General features: G+C 43.2%; 1 protein-coding gene across 2 annotated transcripts in view; it reads left to right on the top strand.

Moving 5' to 3' along the window:
- The window catches only part of mad1l1 (mitotic arrest deficient 1 like 1), a 130,485-nt gene that overhangs the window by 69,567 nt on the left and 46,633 nt on the right, over positions 1–14,285 (top strand). For both annotated transcript variants that reach the window (XM_079813494.1, XM_079813495.1), the window contains exon 17: positions 2,027–2,217. In XM_079813494.1, coding sequence (XP_079669620.1) covers positions 2,027–2,217 — 191 coding nt within the window. The remainder of the gene's footprint in view (positions 1–2,026; positions 2,218–14,285) is intronic.

Below are 14,285 nucleotides of genomic sequence, written 5' to 3'. Positions count from 1 at the left end.
ACTTAGGGTAGAAAGAATTTTTCCGCGCTACATATATATATGCTTGTTGTGCTTCGTGGAGTTTTGACACGTTTTATAGACTCAATATTGTTTCTTATTCAAATGTGGTGAATATGAAAAAAAAAAAAAGGGAAAAAAAAACAGCACATCCAACCTAAAGCATCTTCCCTGTATGGTCACAAAAGTTTATCCTTTGCATGCATTTTAAGCCATGCCAATTTAAGCTCAAGAAGAAAGAGAACTTGCACACACTGTGTGAGAACTTTTGTGTCTGCACGCAGAAAGCTGCATGTTTCAGACTGCGTGCAAATAATAAAATTAATTCTCTTTCATGTCTCCTTTCGCTTCAATTTTAATTTCACAAATCTATCTCAAAAATCCCATCTTAGCGGGTATTCGTGTAAACATTGTCTGGTATGGCTTAAGTGAATGTAAACAGTTGAGAGAGACAACGCATTCGTAACAGTATATTGGATCCATGCAATCGCTCTTCAAGTGACAGCAGCCTAATATTCCTGCTGCTGTCTGTTTTTAATGTTAATCAAACTACAGAAGACAAAGAAATCACTCGCTAATCTTCACTGAATAACTTATGTGAGTTTAATAAGGATTCATCTTTATTTAATTTATACAGTGAAGATTATATGCAGTGTTATTTTACATTTGATTACTTTATTCAATTTCTGTACCTGAACTACTGTTAGACCTACCTGAAAAACATTTTTCTTCATTTTTGTCTTTGTTCTATTGTATTAATTTATTTGTGCAATTGATTTTAGTTTGATTATTTGTTCTTGTTTATTATGACTGTTTACTTGTCTTTAATAATCATTGAAATTTAAATTAGATATTAGTTTTAGCTATGGTATTGAAATTGGAATCGAAAATTGTTAAAGTCCTCGTGAAATCAAAATTGATCATATTTACTTTGTTAGCGCAAATTGCTAGTTTTGTGGTGAACAATCCATCCGTGCAAGTCAATCCGCATCAAAAAATTATTTGGCTTTGTAATCTTTAATCAAAATCTGAAAATGCTCCTCCCCTCTACATTGGCAGGCCTTTTTTGATGACGTCTGTATGACGGCTTGGGCTTCGACACCGACATGCCATCATTAAACACGCCCATCCAACTGCCCGCGAGCTAATAAACAGAGATGGCGAGGAGGTGCGTTTTTTGAATGAAACGCCTACGTTTCTATATCCAATCAGGTCACAAGGAGGAAAAAACAAACCACGCCTTCTGTTCTGCTCATTTAGTATTCCGTTTCTCTCGGAAATACGTCAAATCACTGAAATAAAGTCGGTTGCAACTTCCGGTTCACTGGGACTTTAAATTTCACTGGTATCTAAAATGTTGGTGTCCTAACCTGATTTATTACAATACAATGGTACATGGGTGAAAAACAACAAAAACAGTAACTATTTTATTAATTTATTACTTTTTTTGTTGTGGGGCCAGTGAAAATTGAATTCAAAAATCTTGAATCTCAAATCGAATTGAGATCTTTAAAAATCAATTACCAATATTTATATATACATATACATTTTGAATGATATGTAATATAATTGTTCATGATGGCTGGAAATGAAAAACACCTCATATTCAGGTGTGCAGAATGCAATACTAGACATTGAAGTTAAGGCATGACCATTGAACAGTGAAATGCTCCTTGGGTCAGCAGGGTCAAACAAAAACAGGTGGCAAAGAAAAGACACATGTTAACTGCAAACTAATTAAGGTGAAGAATTAAGTGTGAAACCATCCGGAACCCTTTAGTCTCCAGCGCCACACTTAATTCTATATATCCAAATGTTGATATCATATTTGAGAGCCTGATTACAAAGACAAAAGGCTCACCTTTAAAAGCCACGTCTCAAGCACTTACAACATAAATAAAATACATACAGTACTGTTACACATTATAATTCAATGTGTTGGATTACTTGTTAAATTGATTGCAGATTGCATTCATATTATTTGAATGTTCTTCTGGTTATGACTAAATGTGATATACATGTTCTTCAGACTTGCGTAAGCAGATGGAAAGTGCAGAACTGAAGAACCAGCGCTTGAAGGAAGTGTTCCAGAAGAAGATTCAAGAGTTCCGTACTGCTTGCTACGTACTGACTGGGTACCAGATCGACATCACTGTGGAGAACCAGTACCGACTCACTTCTGTGTACGCTGAGCATATGGAGGATTCGTTACTGTTTAAGGTATGTTCATATGTAACTACATAACCCATTAAAGGCGGGCGTATACTCGAGCCGTTGCACATGTTATGCGTCGGTTAATCATGTGAAAGCAGCTGGTACACAGCGTAAGTGTACTGGACGGCAAGCCGGCGGCAATGTTGTTGCCATAGCTTTGGATTGAAAAAAATATATAAATAAAAGACGAGTGTGCAAATGATTTAGTGAAAAGCAGAGGTACAGCACAGCCATTCCTTTCAACAAAAACAACTGTGTGTGTGTGTGTGCGCTGTAGGGTTGCAGCCACTGGGCTATAATAATATTCATAGATCTAGCCTATGTGACGTGGTTGTGTTTGATTAACCAATGCGAGCCTCGACCATACGAGCATCAATGATTTACATGTGATTTCTCCTAAGTGAAAAAGTAATCGCATGCAAGCTCGTACAATAGCAAAAATCGTTCCGTGCATGCCTGGCTTGGGACATATTTTGACATATTACATGACATATTTTGTCACACATGGGATATATAGTTACAAACGTACTTGCAAACCAGAGGAAAAGTAGAAATTACAGAAGGAAACTAAAAAAGTAGCCATGGTAAACTTGAGACTTGATTGTATCTGTACTGAAGTTTGAGTTTGAATGTGTTGGTTTTATGGTCACATTTTAGGGTTCTGTGATAAAGCCGAGCAGATGTTGTAGATAAAACATACCAGCAATCAAAGAGTTTTTGTTAAATTATAAAACAATGACATTAACATCAATGGGGTTTTGAATAACTTTGAAGGGCTGCCTTGACAAAACTATAGGGGGTTTCAGAAAAGAAAGCCGTGATAGTTTGAAGAGCCTGAAGCTTCGTACCACAGTTGGTGGTTTGTTGTTCGACTCCCAATTCTGAGAAGCGTGAAAATCGAAAGAGGGACTTTATAACCCAAGGCTGAGGTCAGGCATCTGAAGAACTGCTGTTGTGTTTAACCTCATCTGAACCAGCTCAGCAGCTCCTCCAGCCGCAGGTGCATCTGAGTCTCTGCAGGAGTTCACATTCTCTTCAGTCAATGACTGTATTGCTGAGGTGTGTGCAGATGACAGCGTTCCTACAATGTAGGAAATTGGTGCTTTTACTTTTTTTTTTTTTTACTTAGCAAGGAGTAGAGAAAAACGGCTACCTAGAATAACTCTTAATCAAGGAAATTACCTTCAGTGCACTTCTTCTGGTAACAAGTACGCTAGTATGTTGTGTGTCAGCCCCAGAGATTTTAGTTGATAGATTGGAGAGTTTTGAACTTTTATAGATGAGCCCAGTTCAGGTAACACTTGCACTTGCAGACAGATTGCACAGTATTTGTGAGTGAATCAAATTAATGTTTTTATAATGCCTTGAAATACACCCATGTGCACTTTCTTTTCTTTTATGGTGCACTTTTGTTTATTGATGCATACTGTTTACTTCAATGATTTCTAAAACTTGAAGCAATGCTTAATGCATAATTGTAGACAGCATTCAATTTCTTAATATATTTAAGTAACACAAAGGTGATGCTTTACTATATGGTTAATTTAGTTAACATTTTGTTTTTAATGTTAACATTCAATTTTAATTCCTATGTCTACTATTGTTCAATGTTAAGTCATGTAAATGTTAATTAGGGGCAAGCACCGAAGGTGCGTAGGCACCTATTGTAATCGTTGGCGTTCTTCTTATTATTAGTCTTCCGTTCTGGAAGTCTATGGCAGGCCAGGGTCACTTGCAGGAAAGTTATGAAATTTGGCACACAGAGAGAGGACAGTCCAAACCTTCACCACAGAAAATTTGGTGTATCTAACTCAATACCTCTAGCGCCACCACCTGTCTAAAGTTTGACTTACGTTCGTGCTAATAACTTTTGTACTGCAAGGGCAAGAGACAAATCTTTTTCACAATTCTTTCCTCTGTCTTTTTTTCTGTCCTGAAATTTTTTCCGCCATTTAGAATGTTTTGAAAATCCTACTTTTTGAGCTCCTCCTAGGCCGTTGCTCCAATTTTCACAAAAGTTGAACCAGATCATCTTCAGAACTTGCTAACAAAAAGTTATGGAATTCAAGTTGATTCGTCAATAATGCTCAATAATCAAATAATGTGCGAATGAATTTGACAAAGTGCCCACCAAAATGAACGTGAGGCTATATCTCTACAATGCTTTAGCGTATTTTGACCAAACTTGGTGTGTAATGCCAACCATGACCTGAGGCTACCTGCAGCGTTTTGACACAGTGCCACCTAGTGGTCATGAGATACAAAAATAGGCTATTTTTGCTTATAACTTCTGAACGCTTTGGCCAAAAATTCGAGTCATATGATACCCAATTTTCCCATATCAACCATTTCGGGCATCTGCCATTTTGAATTTTGTCAAAAAATGCTGTATTTTACGAACACATTGGTGTATCGTTACGAAACTCGGTGTGTGTCTTTGGCACCATGCCCTGGAGGTACTCAAAAAGTGTCCGGGCAGCACCACCTTGTGGTCAAAAGTTAGAACGAAATTTCCAAAAATTTAATTAGCCTATTATAATGAAATCTGGTCTTAATACATTCCTTGGGTCATGCCGATCACATATACCAATTTTGCCATATTTGGCAGAACTTTCTATCCACCATTTTGTTTTTCTTCAAAACCTACTTTTTCGAACTCATCCTAGACCGTTTGTCCGATTTTCACCAGAATCGTATCATTTTCAGACTGTGCAGACAAAATGTTATGGATTTCATGTCGATAGATGAAACCGTCTTCACATAATGCCAAAATTACTCTTAAGGCTGTTTCTCTGCAATGCTGTTTGCATAATGACACCAAACTTTATACTTTGCTTGTGTCATTGTCACCTGTTACTGTGTTATCCACTTGATTTAAGATGGTAATCATCCTTTTTTATAATGCAAATGAGAAGACATTTGTTCTTTTGGACAGGGCTGTGTATGATAAACCAAGAGTTATTACTGCATTATATCTGATGCAAAATGCATATTTAGTTTGAAACGGCATACTCTTACAATGGTGTACCTGCAAATGTAATTTATCTTTCTTAATTAATGCTCTTCCTTTGTGGGTTGTAGAAATGTTCAGTAATCCCTTAGACACACACATACACACAGTGCAATAATTGGATTTAAGTTTTTGTTATTTGATCGGTACTTTCCTCAGGCTGTTTAATTAGAGCTGCAGTAAAGCTTCAGTGAGTCTGCGTTCGGCTGTTATTATTGTTTAGTGAGTGTAAGCATTTACTCGTTTGTTTGTGTCTAGGTGTGTTGTTTTAATTTAATAATACACATTATTTACGTGCTAAGGAAATAATTAGCTATTTTTCACAGTCTGTGACTCCTGGAGCCTCAGACCCTGATGGATGACTTCTGATTCTCTTACTGATTTAGCATTACAAACTTAAATATGATTGATTTGATAATCAAGTGACTTTTGTCTGTTTGTTTGTTTATTCAATTCAAGTAAATACTAGAGCGTGTCTAAATTAATACACCTGGTTTAGACAGGCTCCAGCCTGGAAAGGACTCTGTAGTATTTAAACATATGGATTTAAATGTCTGTCAGGAAGTTTATGAAGGAATTGAAGTGTCTTAAGTAGAGCGCAAGAACCACTCCAGTAGTTGAATATAGTAGTCAGTAGGGCTGTACGATTAATCGAAAAATAACCGAAACCGACATTCAGAACCTCTAACCGACGTATTTTTCCCATGTCGGTTATTTCGGTTTTCACGTGACTCCGCCCCGTCAGTCACATCAAGTGCAGTTTGAAGGCACACGAGATGCAGGAGCGGTTATCTGTGTTTATAGACGCCCAGAATCACTATAGTAACTGTATGTTTTACACAGTTTATATACAGGTCAGTTAATCGCCGTTCTATAACCTATACGCGCTGCCACCGACACACACACAGACGGCGCGCGCAAGCCGCGAAGCCAGATCGCTTTCACTTTTGTGCTCATAAAATTTGTCAAGTACATGCTTTTAAAGACATTTTCAACATTTAAAGCGATTGTGCACTATTCAAAAACAACAATACGTATCCGTTCAGTGCTCAGCTTCTTTCTGGGACACAGAGAGCCGAGCTGTGTCGCGTCTCAACGCGCGCGCCCTGAAGGCAGACCTCTTTCACCTGCGTCCTCACAAAGCTTTGTCATTTGTACGTGTTTTAAGCCCTGCCAGTTAAACACTGGACATTAAAGCGAGTTTAGACCATCAGATGTGTATTATGTTGAACTAATGCCTGATATATTGTGACAAACGAACAGTCATACAGTAGCTCGCACATCACGTGAAGATCGCGCGCAGAAACGGTGTCAACGCTGTCCTGTGACTAAAGTAAAGTCACTAAAGTAGCTTAGAAACTCAACCGTTATAGCATATATTTTAATACCTTTGAAGTAAGTACAAACCACAGCTTCATAATGAATAGAGACGGTATGAGTAATTCACACACACAATCACTCTCTCATTAATGCATTCAAATTAATGTAATGTAGTTCTACTGTGTTAATTTATCTGTATCTGATGTACAACAAGCAGAAATCTGCCCCATAGACAATAACTGCTGAAAGAGAACTGTTTCCTTCAAGTGTTTTAAAATCACAAAGAAATTCACTTTTTCATTAGAAAAAAAAAATTCCACCTTTAATAGTAGAACATATTTACAGTACAAACCTTATCAGGAACTTACTCAAAAACCTTACGAGGGCAAAAAAATAAAAAATAAAGCAAAATAATCGTTCATTAATCGTAATCGAGGTAAAATGTTCAATTAATCGAGGTTTTTATTTTTGGTCAAATCGTTACAGCCCTAGTAGTCAGTGTTGGGCAGTAGCGAGCTACAAGTAGCGACGCTACTAGCTTAACTACATTTTTCAGTAGCTTGCCAGTAGCTCAGTTACTTTTAAAACAGTGTAGCTTTTCCAGTAGTTAACTACTTTATCCAGCAAGTAGCGGTGTAGTGCAACCAAAAGCTACTTTGCGTTCCCTTACGAGAGTACTCTTGTATTGCGTTTTGCTAAAACGCTATGGGGGAATTCCTTTCCTCGAGATATTGAAGCAAATTTTTATCCAAAAATACCTTTTATACGCAGTGCAGCTGTACAACTCTCAGCAGGAAGCAGCTGCGTGCTGATTGGCTGTGCCGCTGCAACTGCAGCAACCTATAGCGAGACCGTGGGGCGGGACGGACCAATCAGGTCCTTCCAAATTCCCGCCACAAGGGGCAACAGAATTTGCATAGTCTAGGGTATATAAGACCCACTCTCGCAAGGTTAGTCAGATTAATTCTTCTTCAGCGACTTGCAATCGTTGAGCTCCGGATCGAAGCCTGCCATCGACACGCACCCAGCGGAACACGCAGCCTGAGGACGTCGGATTCTCCGCCTTCAGCCTGCCTTCCAGCTGCGCCATCCGGCACCATATCCTTTCATACCTTCTGTTTTTCAAACATTCAAAAAGAGCCGAGACGTTGTTGCAAATGTCTCGTTCCTGCGCCTCGTGCAGAGGTTTCATCGCGGACGAGGATCGGCACATCATCTGCGTGTCATGTCTCGGACGAGACCACACGCAGACTGCACTCAACCAGGGCGGCTGCCCTGAGTGCGACGAGCTGGCGCTGCAGACCCTTCGGGCTCGGCTCGCCAGCTTCGACTCGGATCCCGTCCCGTGCTCCCAGCCTCTAGAGCCAGGAAGAGGATGACAGCCTTTCCCTTGCTGCATCCAGGAGCGGGTGGTCGGACGCCGCCTCTGAGCACGCCACTTCGACGCGGACGGCTAGCGGCGTCATAACCTCAGTCAACGCTGAGCTTATGCGCTTGCTCACCAAGGCCGTGGACGACCTCGGCATTGACTGGTCTCAGCCCGAGGAGCCCACGAGAAGCCGACTGGATGAGTGGTATTTCGAGAACCGCCGTCAACCGACCGCTCAAAGACCCGCTCCCTTCTTTCCAGAAGTCCACAAGGAGCTAACAAAATCGTGGAAGGCGCCATTTTCTTCTCGCGCCAAATCCTCTTTTTCTCCAGCGCTCTCGGTAGTCGATGGCGCTCAGAAAAAAGGATATCAAGCCCTTCCTCCCCTCGAGGAAGCTGTCGCTGCACACCTTTGCCCGCCCTCCGCCAGAGGATGGCAGTCAAAGGCTGTGCACCCTTCCAAAGCCTGCCGCACTACGTCCAGCCTCGCCGGTCGAGCATTCGCCTCTGCCGGCCAGGCGGCGTCAGCGCTACACTCCATGGCGGTGCTTCAAGTCTTCCAGGCCAAACTCCTCCGTTCCCTGGACGAGTCTGTTCCTGATAACGAGGCTCTGAAGGATCTGCGCGGCGCCACTGACTTGGCCCTGCGCGCCACCAAGGCCAATGCTCAGGCGATCGGCAGATGCATGGCCAGCCTGACGGTGTTGGAGCGCCATTTGTGGCTTAACTTAACGGAGATGAAGGACACGGACATGACCGCTTTCCTAGACGCGCCCATTTCGCCTTCAGGATTGTTTGGTTCCGCCGTGGTTGGGTTCACGGAGCGCTTCACTGAGGCACAGAAGGCTTCGCAGGCAATGCGACATTTCCTGCCCAAGCGTTCCAGCTCCTCCGCTAGCCGTCAAGCTAAAGCTGGACCAGCCCAGCCCACCAAGGCGCCGCCTTCAGCTCGCCAGCCTCACGCGGCTTCCAAGCCCGCTCAGCGTTCCCGCTCTACGAGCCGCAGCAGACCCCCGGAGTGGCGAGGTCCACGACCCAGCAATGTGTCAAAACCTGAGCCTCCGAAGCCGTCCTAGCCAGAGGTATCAAGAGAAGGCGGATAGTGCCCGCTTCGTCCGGTGCACCGCCTCGCTCTCTTCTAAAACGTTCCCCAGCTCCCTTCAAGGCGGCTGGGAATGCCACATTCACAGCCAACGAGCCGGCAAGCAAGCGCGCTCGCCTGTACACAAACGCCGTTTTCACGGCGACCCATATGAGTCACAAAAAGAGCTTTTTCTCTGTAGGCAGTGTGCCAGCATTAAAGCATGTACCCCTACACTCAAGCACTCCCCCATGTTCCCCAGCCCCCTGCACTCAGGTGGCTGGAAACATTATTCTCACAGTCAACGAGCCCACACTCAAGCGCGCTCGCCTGTACACAAGCACCAATACTCTATGTCCCCCGGCCCCCTGCACTCAGGCGGCGGGAAACAATTCCCTCATAAGCGCCAAATTAGCGCAAGGTTATCGGGCCACCGAGTCCCTGTTACTCAGCGACTCGCCCCACAGATTAATTCAGCCCCTGGCTTCGAAGGCCGAGGCCTGGTGGGTAGTGTTGTTTTCGTCAACGAAAAGTATGACTAAATATCTTAGTCAACGAACCTTTATAACGTGACGAAAACGAGACGAGACGCAACGTAAATGCTGGTCACGTGACGATGACGAATAAAAACGAGACTAAATGTGGTTCACAAAATAAAAACTATGCTAAAATGTCTCTTCATTTTCGTTGACGAAAATGAGACGAGACGAAAAGTCGTGTTTTTATTTTGCAGTATTTCTGTGCGTCTCATTCAGGGGCTGCATCAGGTCTCACTGCGCAGACGCAGGTGACATCACTCTCTTCAAACCCCACTCGCGCGGCGTCTCCGGTGAGTGAACGGGTCCTATGGCTGGCCAGTCGGGGTTCGTAAGCCCTATTCGGACGGTAATTGTTTGTCCTGCGGTCGTAAGGTGTCTTCATCATTTACAGGGGCTAGTCAGTGATTTTATTGTCGGCTTAATGCAGAATATCAGTGTTTTTCTCCCACCACCCGTGTAAAAATCTCTGGCCAAATTACCTAACTGAATTACTGTTTGACAAACACCAAGGTCGTGGGGTGCCGTCTGAATCCACATCTCTGAGTTTTCAATCACTTCAGAATTCACGGTTTATATCCTTTTTGGCCACTGCAGAGCACCGTGCGGTTGTGCTTCGCTGTTATCTGGATGCATTTTAAAGATCTAGACTTGTATTACTGAAATATTGGTAAGTATTTACAAGAGCAAGATATTTCATCACCGCTCAAAAAAAGAAAGAAAGAAAAGCACGTAAACATTTGAAATGTGCCGTTATAACGGCAGCAATTATATATGTTAAAATAACCGCAGCATTATGAATACCTCATAAGCGAATAAGAGGCTATATTCACTTATTTCCACTCATTTCCATGTGGACTAAAATTACATCCTTTATTTTGAGATAAAATACAAGACAGAAAAACATTTTAACTATAATGTGGGTCTAATTTTAAACATATTTAAATAATTAAATAATAATTTGGATATTATTTTCCTATTATTAAATTAAATATGCATTTATTCTTATTAAGACATTTGGAAAAACTTTTATTACATTGAAGTGGAAAATTAAACGGGTGTTGTGGAAATAGATGGGGAAAAATGTGGCCACAAAAATCACAGGAAAAAACACCACAAACCTTAAGAGACATCTCAATGTTTTTATTTATTTTATTTAAATGTATGTGTGTGTACTTTTAACATGTTTAGTTGGTAAAATAAATATGTTGTAACTTCAAATCAGAGCGTCTTCCGTGTCTGGAATGGATGTATTCTTGAGTCTATAAGGTAACAATAATATAATAAGATAACCTTGTTTGAAATGGGTTTGGCTAAAAGAAGATTTTGGTTTTATCTATAATACGTACGTATACTATATTGACTGGGTTAAATAGAATTGCATTACTAAAAAGAGACTAAAATACAATTTGCATTGACTAAAACTTGACTAAAATGTCATCAGTTTTCGTCGACTAAAACTAGACGAAAATAGTCATAGATAATTCTGACTAAAATAAGACTAAAATGCTCAGACTTTTAGTCGACTAAAACTTGACTAGACTAAAAAGAGTATGACTATGACTAAAACTAATAAAAACTAAAATGACAGCTTGACACAAAGACTAGACTAAAACTAAAATGAAAAACAGGCCGCCAAAAACAACACTACTGGTGGGCCATTCCCGGCATTTCGAAATGGGTGTTGAACATAATAGAACGAGGTTACTCGCTACAGTTTGCTCGCAGACCACGGCGCGAAAACGGTGAGAAGCGACAAAAGTCACGTGCTTCGAACCGAGATATCAAAACTGTTAATAAAGGGAGCGGTAGAAGCCGTACACCCCTCACAGAGCGAGTCGGGCTTTTACAGCCGTTACTTCCTTGTACCAAAAAAGGACGGTGGTCTAAGACCCATCCTAGATCTCAGACATTTGAACAAAGCCCTTATGAAGCGCGCGTTCAGAATGTTGAGAATGAAACAAATCCTCGCGCATTTTCGCCCGGGAGATTGGTTTTTCACTGTGGATCTAGAGGATGCCTATTTCCACATAAAAATAGCCCCCCATCACAGGCCATTCTTGAGATTCGCCTTCGAGGGGAAAGCATACCAATACAAGGTGCTACCTTTTGGTCTATCTCTAGCCCCTCGCACGTTTACAAAGTGCATGGAAGCGGCGCTAACCCCGCTGAGGCTTCGGGGAATGAGAATTCTCAACTATCTCGACGACTGGCTCATAATAGCTTAGTCAGAGATACAGTTATTAAACCACAGATCTTGGCTTCTCAACCATTTACAATGCTTGGGACTCAACGTCAAATCAACGTGGCAAAGAGTTTATTGTCTCCCACACAGAAAGTTTCGTTTCTGGGAACAGTATTGGACTCACTGCAGATGAGCGCGCGGCTGACGTCACAGCGCGCGCTCTCTGTTCGGAACCGAGCGGTTTCCCTCAGGTCCGGTGCACACATTCCTCCCAAACACTTTCAGAGGATGTTGGGTTTCATGGCCTCGGCGGCGCCAGTTCTCAGACTGGGTCTGTTGCACATGCGCCCCCTACAGCACTGGCTGAATCGCCGCGTTCCAGCTCACGCATGGCTTTCGGGCCGATTGCAAATCAAGGTAGACCACAGCTGTGTGTTGGCTCTGGCTCCTTGGAAAAATCCTGTCTGGTACAAGACGGGCGTGAGTTTGGGCACTGTTACGAAGTGGAAAGTTATCTCGACAGATGCATCCAACCTAGGTTGGGGAGCCCTTCACGAGGGCAGGCCGATCTCCGGTCTCTGGTCAGACTCGGAGAAGAGCCTTCATATAAACTGTCTAGAGATGAAAGCGGTCACGATAGCTCGCTAAGAGCTTTCCTTCCGTACATAAAATACCACCATGTCCTGATCTGAACGGACAGCAGGTCGGTGGTAGCCTATATAAATCGCCAAGGCGGTCTGAGATCTATCGATCTGCACTCAATGGCGGAAGAAGCCCTAAAATGGGCAGAGCACAATCTGAGCTCGCTGAGAGCGACTCACGTGCCAGGCATTCTGAATTTGGGTCCGGACATGCTGTCCAGGGGCAAAATGTCCCCAGCAGAGTGGTCTCTTCACCCAAATATAATTCAGATAATTTGGGGCAGGTTTGGAGAGGCAAAAGTGGATCTTTTCGCCTCACAAGACAATGCTCAATGCCGAATATATTTCTCCAAGCACGAGGATGCGTTGGCCCACGAATGGCCCAACCTTCCTCTTTATGCGTTTCCCCCAATCTCAATGTTACCTCAGGTTATAGAGAGGATCAGGGAGAGCAAATGCGTTGTGCTTTTAATAGCCCCGCTTTGGAGAAATCAACCTTGGTTCTCACTGCTGAGTCAGATGTCAGATACAGCTCCGTGGCCGATCCCGCTGAGGAGAGACCTCCTCATGCAGGCGGAACGGCAGATCTGGCATCCCCGTCCCGATCTATGGGCGCTTCATGTTTGGCCCATCAACGGGTACATGAGAACCTTTCTGAAAGCGTAATGAATACTATTACTGAAGCTAGAGCCCCCACGACTAGGCGGCTCTATTCAGGCAAATGGTCAGTCTTTTCAGACTGGTGTAAAGCACGAAGTCTGACCCCACATGATTGTGCAGTGTCAGAGGTGCTTACATTTTTACAAGAGCTTCTGGACGCGGGTCGCTCCCCCTCCACGCTCAAAGTTTATGTGGCTGCTATAGCAGCGTATCACATTCAAGTGAACGGACTGTCACTAGGAAAGAGCGATCTCATTGTTCGCTTCCTTAAAGGGGCTAGAAGGCTTCACCCACCTCGCCCCCCTTCAGTCCCTATATGGGACCTGTCCACGGTCCTGGATGCCATGAAGAGCTCTGCATTTGAGCCTCTGCATTCTGTGAGCTTTAAGCTCCTATCACTAAAGACCGCTTTTCTGCTAGCGATTGCATCAGTTAAGCGAGTGGGTGATCTGCACGCGCTCTCTGTGAGTGCCTCGTGTCTGGAATTTGGGCCAAACGACTCCAAAGTCGTCCTCAAACCAAGACATGGATATGTACCTAAAGTGCTTTCAACTCTGTTCAGAGCACAGGTCATTTCACTTTCGGCACTTTCATCACAGTCAGATGAAATAGATGCTAATTTGCTCTGTCCTGTCAAAGCGCTGAGAATATACATAGAGCGTTCCGCTGCTTACAGGCAAACTGAACAGCTCTTTGTATGCTTTGGCGGCCACACCCGAGGGTGCGCGGTTACAAAGCAGACCCTGTCACGGTGGATAGTGGATGCTATCTCACTGGCCTATGAGTCTAAAGATCTCAGCTGCCCCTTAGGCATTAAAGCCCATTCTACTAGAGGCATGGCCTCTTCGTGGGCTTGGTCTACTGGCATTTCTCTGAATGATATCTGTGCGGCGGCAGGCTGGGCCTCCCCGTCCACTTTTATCAGATTCTATAATTTAGATGTTCCGGCTTTACAAGCTGGGCTTCTTGCTGTATGAACAGATTTAACCCCTTAAGGCTCGATAAGTCCGGCCTGGGTTGAATATTGTTAAGTCATAAGCATATTCCTTATACAGCCCGAAGTATCTGGCCACTCATTATTCCTGACCCGATTATGTCTGGTCTATACTTTTATTGCACGAATATCGTGTTCATTCTCATGAGGGCCCGACTCAGGTCTGGCTCATTCTGAATTATTGATATCATACTACGGGCCCACCTAGGTTGGCCTGGGTTTGGTGTCGTCGGCTTTAGAGCCGTCAAGCAAGCACAGCGTTTTGCATTGGTCCCCCA

This window comes from Gobio gobio (genome assembly GCF_949357685.1).
Source record: "Gobio gobio genome assembly, chromosome: 3".
NCBI classification, from domain to species: Eukaryota; Metazoa; Chordata; class Actinopteri; order Cypriniformes; family Gobionidae; genus Gobio; species Gobio gobio.
Note: the sequence above shows the minus strand (reverse complement) of the source record. Positions and strands in the feature narration are given on the sequence as shown.